This window comes from Falco biarmicus, chromosome 8 (assembly GCF_023638135.1).
Source record: "Falco biarmicus isolate bFalBia1 chromosome 8, bFalBia1.pri, whole genome shotgun sequence".
NCBI lineage: Eukaryota > Metazoa > Chordata > Aves > Falconiformes > Falconidae > Falco > Falco biarmicus.
In genome coordinates this window covers 45488814-45502944 of record NC_079295.1, presented here as the reverse complement: position 1 = coordinate 45502944, position 14131 = coordinate 45488814, and the positions used below count along the sequence as shown (strand labels likewise).

General features: G+C 42.0%; 1 protein-coding gene across 2 annotated transcripts in view; it reads left to right on the top strand.

The window, feature by feature from the left end:
• UBE2D2 (ubiquitin conjugating enzyme E2 D2) overlaps positions 1 to 14131 on the top strand; it is a 29740-nt gene that overhangs the window by 4705 nt on the left and 10904 nt on the right. For both annotated transcript variants that reach the window (XM_056348720.1, XM_056348721.1), the window contains exons 2-5: positions 5192 to 5255; positions 9743 to 9774; positions 9866 to 9943; positions 10025 to 10130. In XM_056348720.1, the coding sequence (XP_056204695.1) occupies positions 5192 to 5255; positions 9743 to 9774; positions 9866 to 9943; positions 10025 to 10130 (280 nt within the window). The remainder of the gene's footprint in view (positions 1 to 5191; positions 5256 to 9742; positions 9775 to 9865; positions 9944 to 10024; positions 10131 to 14131) is intronic.

The following is a 14131-nucleotide window of genomic DNA, read 5'->3' as shown; positions in this document are numbered from 1 at the left end:
TTGATTTGGCTTTGGCCCTGATTCCGTACTGCTTGGCAGTGCTCTGGTGAAAGCTGCTAGCAGTTCATGGTTGAGTGGCTGAAAGTTGTTTTTTGGTTGGGTAAGTCACGATTTTGTAACATGGCCCTAGACTGCCTGTCACAGAAGGGTTCAGGCAAATAAACTTGCTGAAGTTTAATTAAAAGTTTGCTTTGCTTATAGCAGCAACCTGAAGCAAAAATTAGGCTTATGATCAAGCTAATGATGTGGTCCCTGAGTAAATTAGGTTTTGAAAACAGCTCAAACCGTAGTAGAGAGGAAAGATCATGGAGTCCAACCTAAAAGGACTTTGACTGTTTGTAGGCATATACAAAGTGTTTTGGAGTGTATTTGAGAAACTGTGCTGTGTACCAAAGCATTAAAATTGCTGGAAATAACTGGCGCTTTACTTGCTTGATGTTGCTAGTTACGTTGATGGTTCTTACTAAAGGCTGTATTGGCATTAACTTAATCCTTAAAACCAGCCTTATTCTGGCCAGACCAGCTTTTACCAGTACTATGTTAGACTGGGGAGGGAATTGTTGTCTAGAGGAATAACTCAAACTGCAACAAATGTCTTTAGAGTTTACAGTTACAACTAATTATAACTTTAAACATGTGCAGGGTTAAACTTTAAGGTAAGACTTTAAACACTTGTGTGTGGTAGTGCTTTAAAAACTTCCTGTGCAATTTGTGAAATGCTTGATCAAGACATGTTTGAGATGCAATGTTATGGCTGCTGGGAAATAGACTGTGGGGAGGAGGGTGGTGTGGGCCTGAGTGAGACTTGAGGCACTGACTTCCCTGTGTGCCCTGAGGCCTCGCTAGCTGCTGATGCTTTTCATGGTTTGGGAAGTGCAGCTTGGGATTCAGTGGCATAAGCACACTCCCATCTTCCTTAAAATGCTCTCCTGGAACCCCTGAGTAGTTTGTAGTGTTGGGAGCTTAGGAGCACAATAAAATCTACTTTTGGAGCTTAAATGTCAGTTCCATGTGCGAGTTTAGTAGCTTTTGGGATATCTAGTTTATGCATGCAACAGTAGTTTCATTCAGCTTGGCCTTGGGCAGGACACTTGAAACCTTTGTGCCATGCTTCCACTTCATTTTTTTGCTGAGGAACTAATACTTTTAGCTGTGAGATGGGTGAAGTTAATGGCATGATCTGCAGCAGTGGGCCCAACCTCAAGGGTATTTTGCTGTAGGGGAGATGGCAAAAACTTTAAATTCTGTAAGTTGGCTTTCTAGCTGAAGGCAGCTTGTGAGGTGGCCTCCTGGAAGCTGAGTAACTCAAACTGAAACTTCATCCAAAGGCTGCTTGAATCCTCACTTTTAAGTTCCTAAAGCAAAATGTTCTACATGTGCTTAAGTATCAGAAACTGTCTCAAATGGTAACCAGCTATGGCTTTCTTCAGGTTTTGGTTCAAAATCAGTGCTGCCAAGGTCAGACTGGATCATTGACCAGCAAGCCTTCCCAGATTGCAGGGAAACACAGCAGACTTTGCAGCTTAGGATCAGATTCATGCAGTAATGGCTGGCTTGTAGATGATACTAAGCTGTAGTTGAATCCTCCATGTATTGCGAGTTCCAGTTTTATGTGAACTCCAGAGTAACTTGTTCTGAGTTACAACTAGCTGGTTGTCAGTCTCCTTCAGCAGCATCTGGAAGCAAAGACCTCACTAGGTCTGGTGTTGGGCTAGCAGTACCTTGGAAAACTGCACAGAAGTTTTCAAAAGGCAAAGTAACCTCTCTGATAGATGTAGAGGCTTGGCACTGTGCTGCAGCAGTGGATGCTCCCCTCCATTTGTACCTGGATAAATGCAGCTCTCTATAGCTACCATTCCTGTTTTTAAATGTGGCTCTGCAGGTCTGACAAGCGCATAGTGGGAGTATTACTAGTGTGTCAGCAGCTTGGAGAGAATGGCTTGTTAAAGCGATAATCTGTGCCCTCCAGGAAATCTGGTAATGTGTTAGCCTCTCCGGTGGGCAGAGGCAACTGCCAGTCTACTGCAGCTAGTGGCTGTGCTCCAGAGATGTCTTGTGGAGGTTATGCTCCCTCATTGTTACCTGAGCTATTGTTCTGCATGGGCTTGAGTTGAGAATAGTTGCTAGACTTTTCCAAGCGTGAGGAGTGTATATGTTGCTTTTTACATGGTACTTTTAATCTGTGATGTTGCAGTCTGAATTTATAGAGCAGAACATGAAATGCTGCTTTGGGTGAGAACTGTATCACTGAGACAAGTGGTATGAGTGTTCCCTGTAAGTCATCTCTTCCCAGTAAGATACTACACATGGCTTCAGAACACTGAAGTATTCCTTCTAGCTGGAACTGAAGATTGAAAAGAAATAGTATTTTGATGAGAAACAGGGTTGCTACTAACTGAACTTCATAGTTGCCTCTGCATATGTTGTGAGATTTACACTGTGCTGTCACTGAAGGTGTGGGTTTCATCCAGTTCAGTTAAGTGGCGCTTTTTAGCAGTGGGACATAAGGTAAATGTCAGGGCAGCTTTAGAGCTGTGTATCTACTAGATCAGGGGTCCTCAAACTACAGCCCGCAGGCTGGATACAGCCCCCCAGGGTCCTCAGTCTGGCCCTCAGTATTTACAGAACCTCCCTGCCAGGGGTTGGGGGGAACCAAGCAGCCGCAGATGACTGCCTGCCACTTCATCCACATGCCGGCCCCCCGGTTAAAAAGTTTGAGGACCCCTGTACTAGATGGTAGAGTATGGGCTCATGCTGCAGCCTGTGTTTTTAACTATTTCTCCTTTGTAGGAGGGAAGGTGTGTACTAGGTTCTTAAATACAGTTCATAGTAGGTTGTGGTCTTACACAGAAAACATGGGTTCTTACAATTGTGCTTCTTCAGGATCTAGTGTTGTTGCATTGTATTTAGGTGTAAAACAGGAGTGAAGGGGATGAGAAATGGTAAGGAAGAGAGGTTTCAATATATGGTGTTTTTTAACAGATGTTTGGGGTTTTGAGTACCGTAGCATTAAATTATTTTTTTCAGAGGAGTTCAATAGCATTTAGAAGTCGACCATACTCTATACACCTTTAGTAAGAGTGGGTATATTCCTGTTTTTAAGTTTTCATGCCCATGCTTCTGGATTTGTGCATGTGGAGACTCACTTCATTCTTTTTAGCTGTGGCTAGACTGATTACGAAGGTGTGGCCTTCAAGTGCCAGTGAAGTTGTGTGTAAGTGGCTGCATGTTCCTTCACTGCACTGATGGCACAGGGTGTCTCTTGGTTTGCTGATGCTGAAGTAGAACACAGTGGTGTCTGCTACTCTGTATTTTTCAGACTGTTGCCATCTGAGAACTTTGTAGTACATGCACTTCTCTAGGTTAGAGCAGTATTCTTCATTGCTCAGGATGCTCCTTGACACATTTAATGTTCTGGAGTTAAAACAGAGGTGTACAGCAGGTGGTGTGAAGTGTGCTGGTGGGGAGTGAGTGCATTACTGATCTTTGTGCTAGCTGATGGTTGCAACCAGGAAGTAAGGAGGGAGTCCTCAGGTGGATGAGGTTGGCTGCTCTGAGTTTACATGCGTAACTGACAACTGTGAAGGGCTTTCCTCCTTCAGAGGGTATCTGGGAGGTATTCCTCACCTTCAGGAGGGAGTAGGCTCTTGAGCGAGTGCTGCATGCTCAGTACCTACTCCTGCCGAAGTTCGTGCTGAACCACAAAGTATGGGGGCAAGGTTTGCTTGGGTCAGCAAAGAAGCTTGGTAGGAGCACTAGCAGAGTGTCAGGAGACTTTCAGCTGGGTTCTTTAGAAGTTGGGAGCTACTGCAAGCAAAACCAGTACTCAGGGTATGTGAAGCTTTATTTCCACTGCCAGGCTTCTGGGGGAGTGCATACTGAGGAAAATCCTGAGATTCACCTGTTTGATGTAAGGCAGTGTTCTTGTGTTGTAGAAGAGGGTTTGGTTAGTGGTGGCCTCCCACCCAGTCCATGGGAAGTAGAAGCTGGAACTCCTAGAGGTCATCTATTCAAGAACTTAAATATTGCCTGTAAATAACAAAAGGCTGTTAAGTGGCAAGCTTTTTCCATTCCTGCAGTCAGCTTGTCTTGGTCATTGTACTTAAGTGTTTTGTCTATCAAAACTTCAGATAAGTCTGGTATCTGAGAGTCCACTGTGGACTGTGGCTTGCAACCCTTGCAAGCTGTGAGGTGAAAAGCTGAATGTGCAGAGGGCCAGGGACAGCATAGGATGTTGTTTCCTGAATGCTAGATTTAGTTGTCCGTGTAATGGTTGTCTGGTGTTTGTTTAGCTTTCTAGACTGAGCTAGCACAGAAAAAAGTTGGTATGTTTGGGTCCATCATGCAAAGCAGGTCAGTGGCTGAGCCAGAAATAGAGCAGACGAAGTTTGACTTTAAAGTTTTACTCTATTTGCACTTGCCACTAAACGTCCACTTCCTGAGCAGATTGCCCATGTGAGTTACTGGTGACAATGTGTGGCCTCTCTGATCTGGGCTGAGATTTTGCTTCAAATTGAAACTTGGCATATAGTTCAGAAATACTCTGAATGACTCAAGCTGTCCAGTCAGAGCAATTGAGACTCATAATAGGATTTTTTCAGAGGAAAACTTGACTTGACGCTTGACTTAACCACCTGTATCCACAGATGCACACATCTGGAAACGGAACAACCACAGGCTATTGAAGTTTTGCATACTGCATAAAGGCTACTGCAGGCTTGGATGATAAACTAGATTACTATAGCTGGAGCAGCCTGGGAGCCCTTACAATGCAGGGGATGAAATACAGCTGATATTGAGAATTGCTGGATTGAGGCCATTTTAGCGCTCTGACCTGGAGATAGTGGAATATATATTCACCTTGGTAGTGCTTGCGATTTCTTAAGTTCTGTTATCAAAGAATTTAAATCTGAAAAGATTGGGGATTGCTGTTACTTAATCCTCTGTGGAAACCTAGAGGGGTAACTAGTGCATATGCCAAATGTGTTTCCTGAATTTAAGATGCAACTTTGCTTTCTGAGGTCCTGGCTATTAGTCTTGTACTGTTGCCATTCTTGTGGTTTCAGGAAACTGATAGGAGCATTCTGTTTGTGAGCAAGAATGATGGCCAAAGTGCCACCAACAGGGTTTGGTTTTTTTTAGCAATGGTGTGATTGGTTTTGAAATTATATAAATTGTTCATGTTTTTCAGGAGTTGAATGATCTGGCACGTGATCCTCCAGCACAGTGTTCAGCAGGGCCTGTTGGTGATGACAGTAAGTATGCTGCTATCAGACACCTGCAGTCTCTTAACTCTTTTCCTTTCTTCTAAAACGGGGTGTCCAGCTCCTTAGCAAGGAGAACCCTTCTGTTTCTTTATAGAGTACTAGATGCTACTCCACATGCTAATCATAAATTTGTTGCCCTTCTGTATATATTACAGAATACCTGCCTTATGTATCATTGAAGATTTGTGTTACTCCCATTTTATTGATTGAGCAACTCTACACTGAAGACATGCCAAGTTAGACCTTTTGAATTAACTGTTCTCATAGGGTGTGAAGTTATAAACTCTGCAGGTCTGTGGCCAAACCAGCCAGCAGCTGCATACAGCTTTCTGAACTTTTTTGATATCTGAACTGTATATGATGTGGTCACATGGTCCTGTAGAAGCAAAACAGTCTGTTCCTAATACTAGATGCTAGCACAGCAAAATCAGGGCTGACTGTATTTTGCACAGGAGTGAGTTAACACTTTAAGAGTGTTACATGCAGTCTTTGGGGATAAGAGGTTAAAAAGTGAACAGAGGAAAAAGTAGTTGGTAAATTAAAGTTTAAATCATAAAGTAATGTTAGTTTTCTTAATTTTTAGGCAGGATTTCACACAGTTTGGAATACTGCTTGTGGCTTTCTCAGTAAGCAAAATCAAAATGTCTAAATCCTGCTTCTGGTTTGATTTGGACATAGCTGCTTAGGTATGAGATAGGAAGTGCAGGCAGAGCATCCTTAAATCACATAGTACTGTTATGTTTGAAAGCTGTACTCAAGTCAGTTGGCCCTGCCAGGTTCCATGTAAGGCAGCCTAGGACAGTCTCTTTGGCTGAAACATCAGCTGGTCATGTTTCCTATGCAAAATTGTTCACCTGGTGCATGATTTGGAGTTCTTATTTTGTCCTTTTGAAGCTCAAGGAGCTGTGTTAAAGCAGAAAAAAGCAGTTACTTTAAAGTCCTACCCTGAATTTTTTTGTATAACATAATTTTATAGTAAGAAGATGTATTGTCACCTTGTGCATGCATTTTTGCCTAGGGAGGAGGGCAAGATACATTGTGTGATTTGACTTAATGGTGTTTGTATGGATACTTCTTTGTCTTGGTTATAGGTAATGTTCCCCAGTCTGCTTTGATTAGCTGTGAATGAGGCAATGTAATTGTTGCCCTGTACATTACGGTGGCTTTCTGTGAGAGGCCTTTAAACTGCAATGGTTTTGCAAGCTTTACGGTCTTACCTGTATTGACTAGGATTTTACACTTTCTGGTGAACTGCTTTTTTTGTAGCAGCATTAAACTCTTGGTTAGGTGAGCAAGATCAGTAGGATATTTGCAATGAGACAAGAACACTTGCAAATTCACCACCTGCTTTATAACTTTACCATGGGCCCTGGGGTAAATTCAGGTACTTGCATTATAAAATGCTTGAGATGAGGGCATGTGTTTACACTCTTTCTAGCAGTTCTGCTGTGTAGAGAAGGCTATGTAAGAAGCCTTCTGTGTAAGAACTCTCTACTCTTCTATGTAAGAACTCTTTACACGGTTCTGCTGTGTAGAGAAGGCTACTTGGAGGCATTGACTGGCATGCCCATTAAATAGCATGCATTGAACTTGCTGTGCAGTGTGGTCTCTCTGACAAGTGTGCTGTTCAGCAAAGCATCCAAGCTTGTGAGAGTAGGGGATATTTAGGTAGGGAAACCCTCAATCTACGTGCTAAGAGCTCTAAGCTTAGGTATACTTTCTAAAAGGAAAAAATTACCTGGCAAGGTCTTCCTGAATCATTTGTGAACTATGCAGAAATGCTGAAATGTACAGAAATGTATGTTCCTTTGGAAATCTAGGACTAGATTAAAAAAAAGCACTTGAAACCTGAGAACGAAAATACTGAAAGTAGTGGAGATCTTACTGTTCAGCAATGTTTTCCAACAAGTGAAAGCTGTGTTTTGTTTTGAGGGTTTTCAACAGCAGCATTAAGCTTCTAGCTATTCCACATCTTATTTCTGCTTTGGAAATAGTATTTTGGAGAAGGTTGTAGTTTCATGGAAGAGTAATTACTAGGGCATAGAGCCAGCTGAGGCTTTTTTCCCTTAAATTAGCAAGTGTGATTTGTGCCGTGATAAACTACTTTGTAGTTTCCAAAGACTATCAAAGGTGGAGATTGTCTGGTGGTGAAGTTGGTAATGTAAGTTTGAGTGCTTATAATGGAAAGTTACTACTGAATACAGAAAGCTTTAAAGTAATACTCAATTCTTCTCCTCTGTGCCACCTTTCTGAAAGCCCTCTGATGAAAGACACTGTTGAGACCAGCCCTTTGGGTGTATGTAAGTGGATAGCAGTGGCAGCAATGGAAATGTGCCTTCTCTGAGATACCTGTGTTCTAGGTCTGCCTTAATTGTCTTGAGAGAAAGACGTTTCTGAAAGCTCAGAACATACTGTGCTTGCAGAGTGGCATCTTGTGGTTAGTCTGCTGATGTAAACTGTCCCCAGTTATAAGCTTCTCATCCCCATAGTTCATAAACTTTGGAAAGTGAGGAGCCATTCCTGCCTTGCTAACTGTGGGGACAGGATTTTCTTTCTCTTAATAATTTTAGCCCTCTTCCACCCACCTCTGGCCTTTGTTTTGGAAATATGCTTGGGACCGCAGAATGCTATGCGGTAGCTTAGCTCACTTCCAGACGTACACCTGTGTTTAGCTACTGAAAGTTAGCAATCCTCTTACTTTGTAAATAACTTTGAGTGGCAGATTTCAAAGTAAAGAATCAATTTTAAAAAGCCCTCCATGACAAATCCATCTCTTAGTTCATCAGACTTGTCCTGGATATTGTGAGAATTCAAAGCTTAGTATAAACAAGCACTTTCCTTGAGTCTGAGTGGGAGTGAAGGGCAGGGGATGGATCCAGACAACTAAATGGCCCTTCTAGCTTGTAAAATGTTAAGTTCTACTATGAAAGTGTTCTTCTTTTCTGGGTTTTTCTTGGGTTTAAGACTATATGTGGTTGTATCAGCTTCTCTTTTCAGTGTGCAGAGGTATTTGGGTTAAGGTCCATTGCAGTCACAGTGAACCTTATCAGCATCCTACTGATGCCTAGGGAATTCATGGTGGCTTTTCTGTGGTGACCTGCCATCTCCACTGCAGGGTTTCTGCTGTTCCTTTGTCCTCTTGCTCTAGGTTTCTCAGTGTCTTGCTATGGGTGATAGGGTTCAGACAGCCTCACAGGAGTCTTTTAAAATGAGTGAATGCTACATATGAGCACATGAACCGCTCTCTCTATTCGCTGATTCTGCACTGAATGTAGAGTTTTACCAGCTGCAGTACCCTTTGTAACAAACATGTTGCTCTAACCAAACATTCTTCTCCCCTTACCTTGGCAGGGCTGTTCCTAGCTGTAATGCCTGTACCACAGGTAGTTAAAAACTGCTCATGCTAGATTAGAACAGGTAGCCCACTGTGGGCCAAGATTGCTTTTGACCCAGGTAGTCCTGCAAGCTGTAGACACCAGCTGCAAGTGAAGTATGCAGCTGCAGGTGGCTTCAGCTTCTGTGTCTTGAAGCAACAACAGGAGTCTTCTGTACAGTTCCCCAGTTCTGAAGATACTATGTAGCTGACATGCATACAGAGGGAAACTTCCCGTGGTACTGTTTCACAGATAATTTGTTAAGCTAGTACTCTTTGCAGGGACTAGCAGTAGGGCCTTTAGAGAACACAAGCCCCAAGAACTTCCTAACATGCATTATACAGAGTAACAGCTTTGTTTTCCTTGTGTTCTGCAGCATAAAGACATTCTTCGTGAATCTTCTGTATTACCAGATTAAGATGTTCTCTTGGACAGATGCATATGAGTGAGACTCCATTTAACCTAAAGTGTGTACTAGCACATCCTGGCTCCAAGTATCGAGCAGACAGACTCTTGTCATTCTTGCATTCTCTTAAGACTTGTATTGCTTTCTGCTGCTTTAATGAAATCTTGAGGCGTCTGTGGAGATTAAGCTTAAACATTCAGTCAAGATACTACTGGTTTTGCCTCTTTACATATGGTGTATGCAAACTTTAGGCTTACTCTCCATTTGACTAAGGATCTGTGTAGGAGAGATCCTACCTAGGAAAGGTATGACTTCATACTGTACTTTTGTTGTAGCTTGTTCCAAGAGGGCAGTCATCGGAGACTGGACTTTAATTCGGGTGCTTCACTGGAAACAACAAAGCTGAAGTAACAATTTGTTGGGTCTGAAAAGCTGACTATAACTGTCTAGATTTCATTGTAATGGGATTTTTTTGCAGGGCACATGTGGGGTACCACAGCAATCCCAAAGTGTGGACCAAGCGATTGTGGAGTGTTGAGTACTTTGCTCTGTGTCTGTTTAATTCGTTGGCTGGCTTCCCTGCAGCCTTTCAGAAGGCTTTGTTTTTAAAATAGACTTCTCTGCTGCTTTGTCTGGAAGAAAGTAGTTCATTACTTGAGCTTCTACAAACTGAAGTAAATCTTTCTCTTTTTCAGTGTTCCACTGGCAAGCTACAATAATGGGACCAGTAAGTATGAGGGAATTGATGTTCATAGCTTTTTATGACTAGTCTTCTTGTAGTAACTTCTCAAACTGCAATGATTCTTTCTCATTAACAGAATGACAGTCCCTATCAAGGTGGAGTATTTTTCTTGACAATTCACTTCCCAACAGATTATCCCTTCAAACCACCTAAGGTGAGTGGCTGGTACCATAAATCTATTCATTACCATGTGATGTAATGTGTATCCCATACTGAAATTTTCTTTCTTCTGCAGGTTGCATTTACAACAAGAATCTATCATCCAAATATTAACAGTAATGGCAGCATTTGTCTTGATATTCTACGATCACAGTGGTCCCCAGCACTAACTATTTCAAAAGGTACCTCCAATGCTCATTTAATTTTTACTCTGCTAAAATGAGTTACTGATATTTGGATTTGGAATGTAAAAACTACTGCATTCCCGCTGTCAACCATTTCTGTGCTCACTGCTTCAGTCTTGTGACTCTACATCTAGCTTGCAGCCAATTCATGAACACAGGATGCTTTGGACATCCAGTTTCCCTGCGGCCATAGGGACACTGTTCAACTCTACTCAGTGTAGTACAACTTCTCTGATCCACTGGAACACAGTTGTGCCACTTCACCTCAGACTCTGAACACTTTAACTAAAAAATAAAAATGTAGTGTGTGAAAATGGAAGACTTCAATGTTCAAAATACACACCAAGTAAAATACATAGGGGAACAGTTGCAGCTTTTTCAATGGTCAAGCTGCTTTGATTCTGTCATCTTCCAAAAAAAGTCCCTCTTTCAAGGGAACATCAGAACTCCATGTCGGTCATTTTTAACAAAATCTTTGAATGACAACTTAAGAAGGACATGAACCTGTTGAAGCAAGTCCAGAGGGGGCCACGAAGGTGATCAGAGGGCTGGAGCCCCTCTCCTATGCAGACAGGCTGAGAGGGTTGGGGTTGTTCAGCCTGGAGAAGAGAAGGCGCTGGGGAGACCTTACAGCAGCTTCTAGTACCTAAAGGGGCTGACCACAAAGCTGGAGAGGGTCTTTATACAGGGGCATGCAGTGATAGGACAAGGGGTAATGGCTTTAAGCTTGAAGAGGGTAGACTTGGATTATATGTTAGGAGGAAATCCTTTCCTGTGAGGGTGGTGAGGCACCGGCACCGGTTGCCTAGAGAAGCTGTGGGTGCCCCGTCCCTGGCAGTGCTCAGGACCAGGTTGGACTGGGCTTTGAGCAGCCTTGTCTAATGGAAGGTGTCCCTGCCCATGGCAGGGGGTTGGAACTAGATGATCTTTAAGGTCCCTTCTAACCCAGACTGCTCTAGGATTTTATGACATGGGCTAAAATATGTTTTGAAACTTAACTAGCTTGCACTATCTTAAGTTTGGGGGGTTTTTTGCTTAGCTAAAAACATCTGTGTGTGAACTGTGTTAGGTTGTGGGGCACTGGAATATATCCTTTGCCTGGTAAAGCAGTATTCATGTTTAAAGCCTACTATTTACATTAAACACCTTGAAAGAAGACTCAGGTTTGAATTTTGATTTTTCTGGCTATTGAAACTGTAGATCTGCAGTTTGTAGATGTAGCCATGGCTATGAGGAATATTTTGGGTCTCTTCTATGCATGGACCATGTCTTGACCATTCTATTTTGTAGCTTCGCACAGTCTTTGTAATTAAATATGTGATAACTGCAGCATTTAACTACAGTATCTTCCACATCATGTCCCACCTCTATGAGGCTATCCTGTTGCCTGTAATTCTTCTCTTCAACTGCCTGTGGTGTTCCTGGATACTCTTGGGTTCAGCAGCTGACTCTTGGTACCCTTCCCTTGGACATCGTAATTGCCTCCCTTCTACTGAACTCACAAAAGTTCCTACCTTCTCTGTCCAGCTAAAGGTTTCTGCCTCTGTAGAAACAGTTGGAAAGGCAAAACAATGTGTTGACTTGCCTCTTGACAGAAGTGAATCTGCTAGTGCAGGAAGCTGGAAGTCTTCACTGTGAGTTGAAAGATCTGAAGAAATGGTGTAAGTAAAGGGAAAATGATTGTCAGGTTGATGCAGCTTTCATTACAAATTCTTTCAGTTGAGTACTGGCGACTGTTAAAGCACTAAGTTAGTGTAAGTACTGACACCTGCTATGTTTTGATTAAATTGCTTTATAACTGGTTAGAATGTTGTATTGGAGAATGTGTATCTTTTCTTTTAGAGAGCCTAAAATTACCATATAGGCAGTGGAGTGATAGCCTGCAATTAGGATAGTGGGAAAAAGATTGGGCAAGAATGTAAGAGGTTAGTTAAGGGCATCAGTAAACTTGTCTATTAATGGTAGTCAGCTTTAATCACTCCTATATCCTCATTAACTTTGCAACCCAAATACTGTTGCAATATGCTTTTAACATCTCTTATCTCCTGTTTTCTGCCTTGAACTTCTTACCTTCTCCAAACTGCATCCTTGTGGCTTGGCTGGACTAAGTCATGGGATCGATGTGGCCATTCTGTGCTACTTAGCCCATTCTGTTGCTCCATCTCCCTCCCAGATTATGCTCCCTGAGATGAGGTGCCTTTATACTGCTGATCGTTTTTCACTCATTGCAGAAGAGCTTGTGTGAATACATAAACTCCTACTTATAGCACAAAACATACAGATCTAACGAGTGAGAAAACAATCTTACCTTGTCTGAGTTCCCTTGGTGTTCATTTCATTAAGGGAATTAAAGGCAGCAAAAGAAATTCTTTGAGATGACTCCATAGGAATTCAGAATACTCCTCAGAAATAACAGGGATGGCTTGCCAGAAAGCAGACCTCAACTTAAGAAGAGAGAGCTGATGCTTGTAAGAAGCATTCCCATCTTGAACAAGTGTAAATAAATTCCATGAAGGCAACCTGAATCTTTTAGGGTGGAAATCTTGTTTTTAGTCAGGTTAAAACTGTGTCATTAGAGAGCCTGAAATAGCAGCAAAGTCTATAGTTAACTGTTTGATTAGCCTTATCAAAGAGTAAATGTGTTGCTAGTAGGAAAAGATGTTGGATTAGGTAACTTAAAGTGAATAACAAGACTTAAGACATAAGTTATTCAGCATGAAGCTTACATCACTTCCAAAGCAGGAATTTAGTATTTGTTACATAAATTTCTTAAGAGTATTTCCTAAATTATGCTACCTTTTAAAAGGGGATGCTATTGGGAGCAAACTGTTTGAATTTAAAATCTGTAAGCAGATAATAAGTACACTTTTTTTAATAGCTGTGTTCTATCTACTGATAATCAGGGAAGAGTAGAAATGGCCCTTCTAGGAAACAGCTTATCCTACGCAGCTTCCTGCTCCGGAGGCATCTGGTAGGCACCCTTGTCAGCAGCTTGCATGGGCTAGATGTTTATGTTGCAATTAACATGCAGTACATGAATGTGTTTTTCACCCTGACCTGCAAGAAGAAAGGTGAAGGGGTATCCTTTTATCTGTAGTGCTACTTCTTGGTGGAAAGGCTATGAAAAATCATGTCACTGCTACTTTGTCATCCCTGTTAAGTAGTAAAGGTAGGGGTCTTGGCTCCTCATGCTCTGTAGGATGGTAGGTGGCTGCTCGCGGGGGCACTAGGAGTATCTGGCTTGGGAGCTTGTCCCTACCCTGTTTGCTGGGTAAAATAGTGTGAGGGCTATTGGGGCAGTTTTATTTCAGACTGCTGAATAGATAAGGAAGTTTTCCTCTCTGTAAGCAACTTGATAAAATGATCTTGGCTACAATAATAGAGGTGACTAGCATCTTGGACTTTGTGTCTTTCTAAATGTTTGTCCCTCCTAGACCTGTTAAAACAGGTTCTGAAGAATTGGGAGAACAGCACTGTCTCAGTAGAATAGCTAACTTGCTTATATTGGTAATTCTGAAGTAAGTGTTCCTTAAAGAATGCATGTTGTTGTATTTTGAAATGGTTTATTCAGTCTTAAACACACTTTGGTGGTTAACTTAAACTCCAAAGCTTAAGCAGAATGTGTAGGATTAAATTGAAAATGTAATCTCAGCTTGCATAAATAAGAATCCCTGTTACCTTAGAATAAAGTGTTTTAACATAATTATAACTGTTCTCAGCCATTTTGGGGAAAATCGTGCTTTCTCTTGAATTTAGTGAGTGGATATGCAAGAGTTAATACTAAACTGAAGTACTACTTCACTGAAAGTCAGGCTAACTTGCACAGTCCTGTCCCTCTTCTCCTTGCTGTGTTTTATAGCTAATGAACCATGGAGCTTGTGAAGTGTATTGGAAGACCCTGCCTGGTGAGTGGCAGTGAGTAACTTCAGTCTCATTCATTCATGAGTTTAGCTCGTACTGTTCAAACCCTTATGAGCCCAGTACAGTGTGGATTTGTT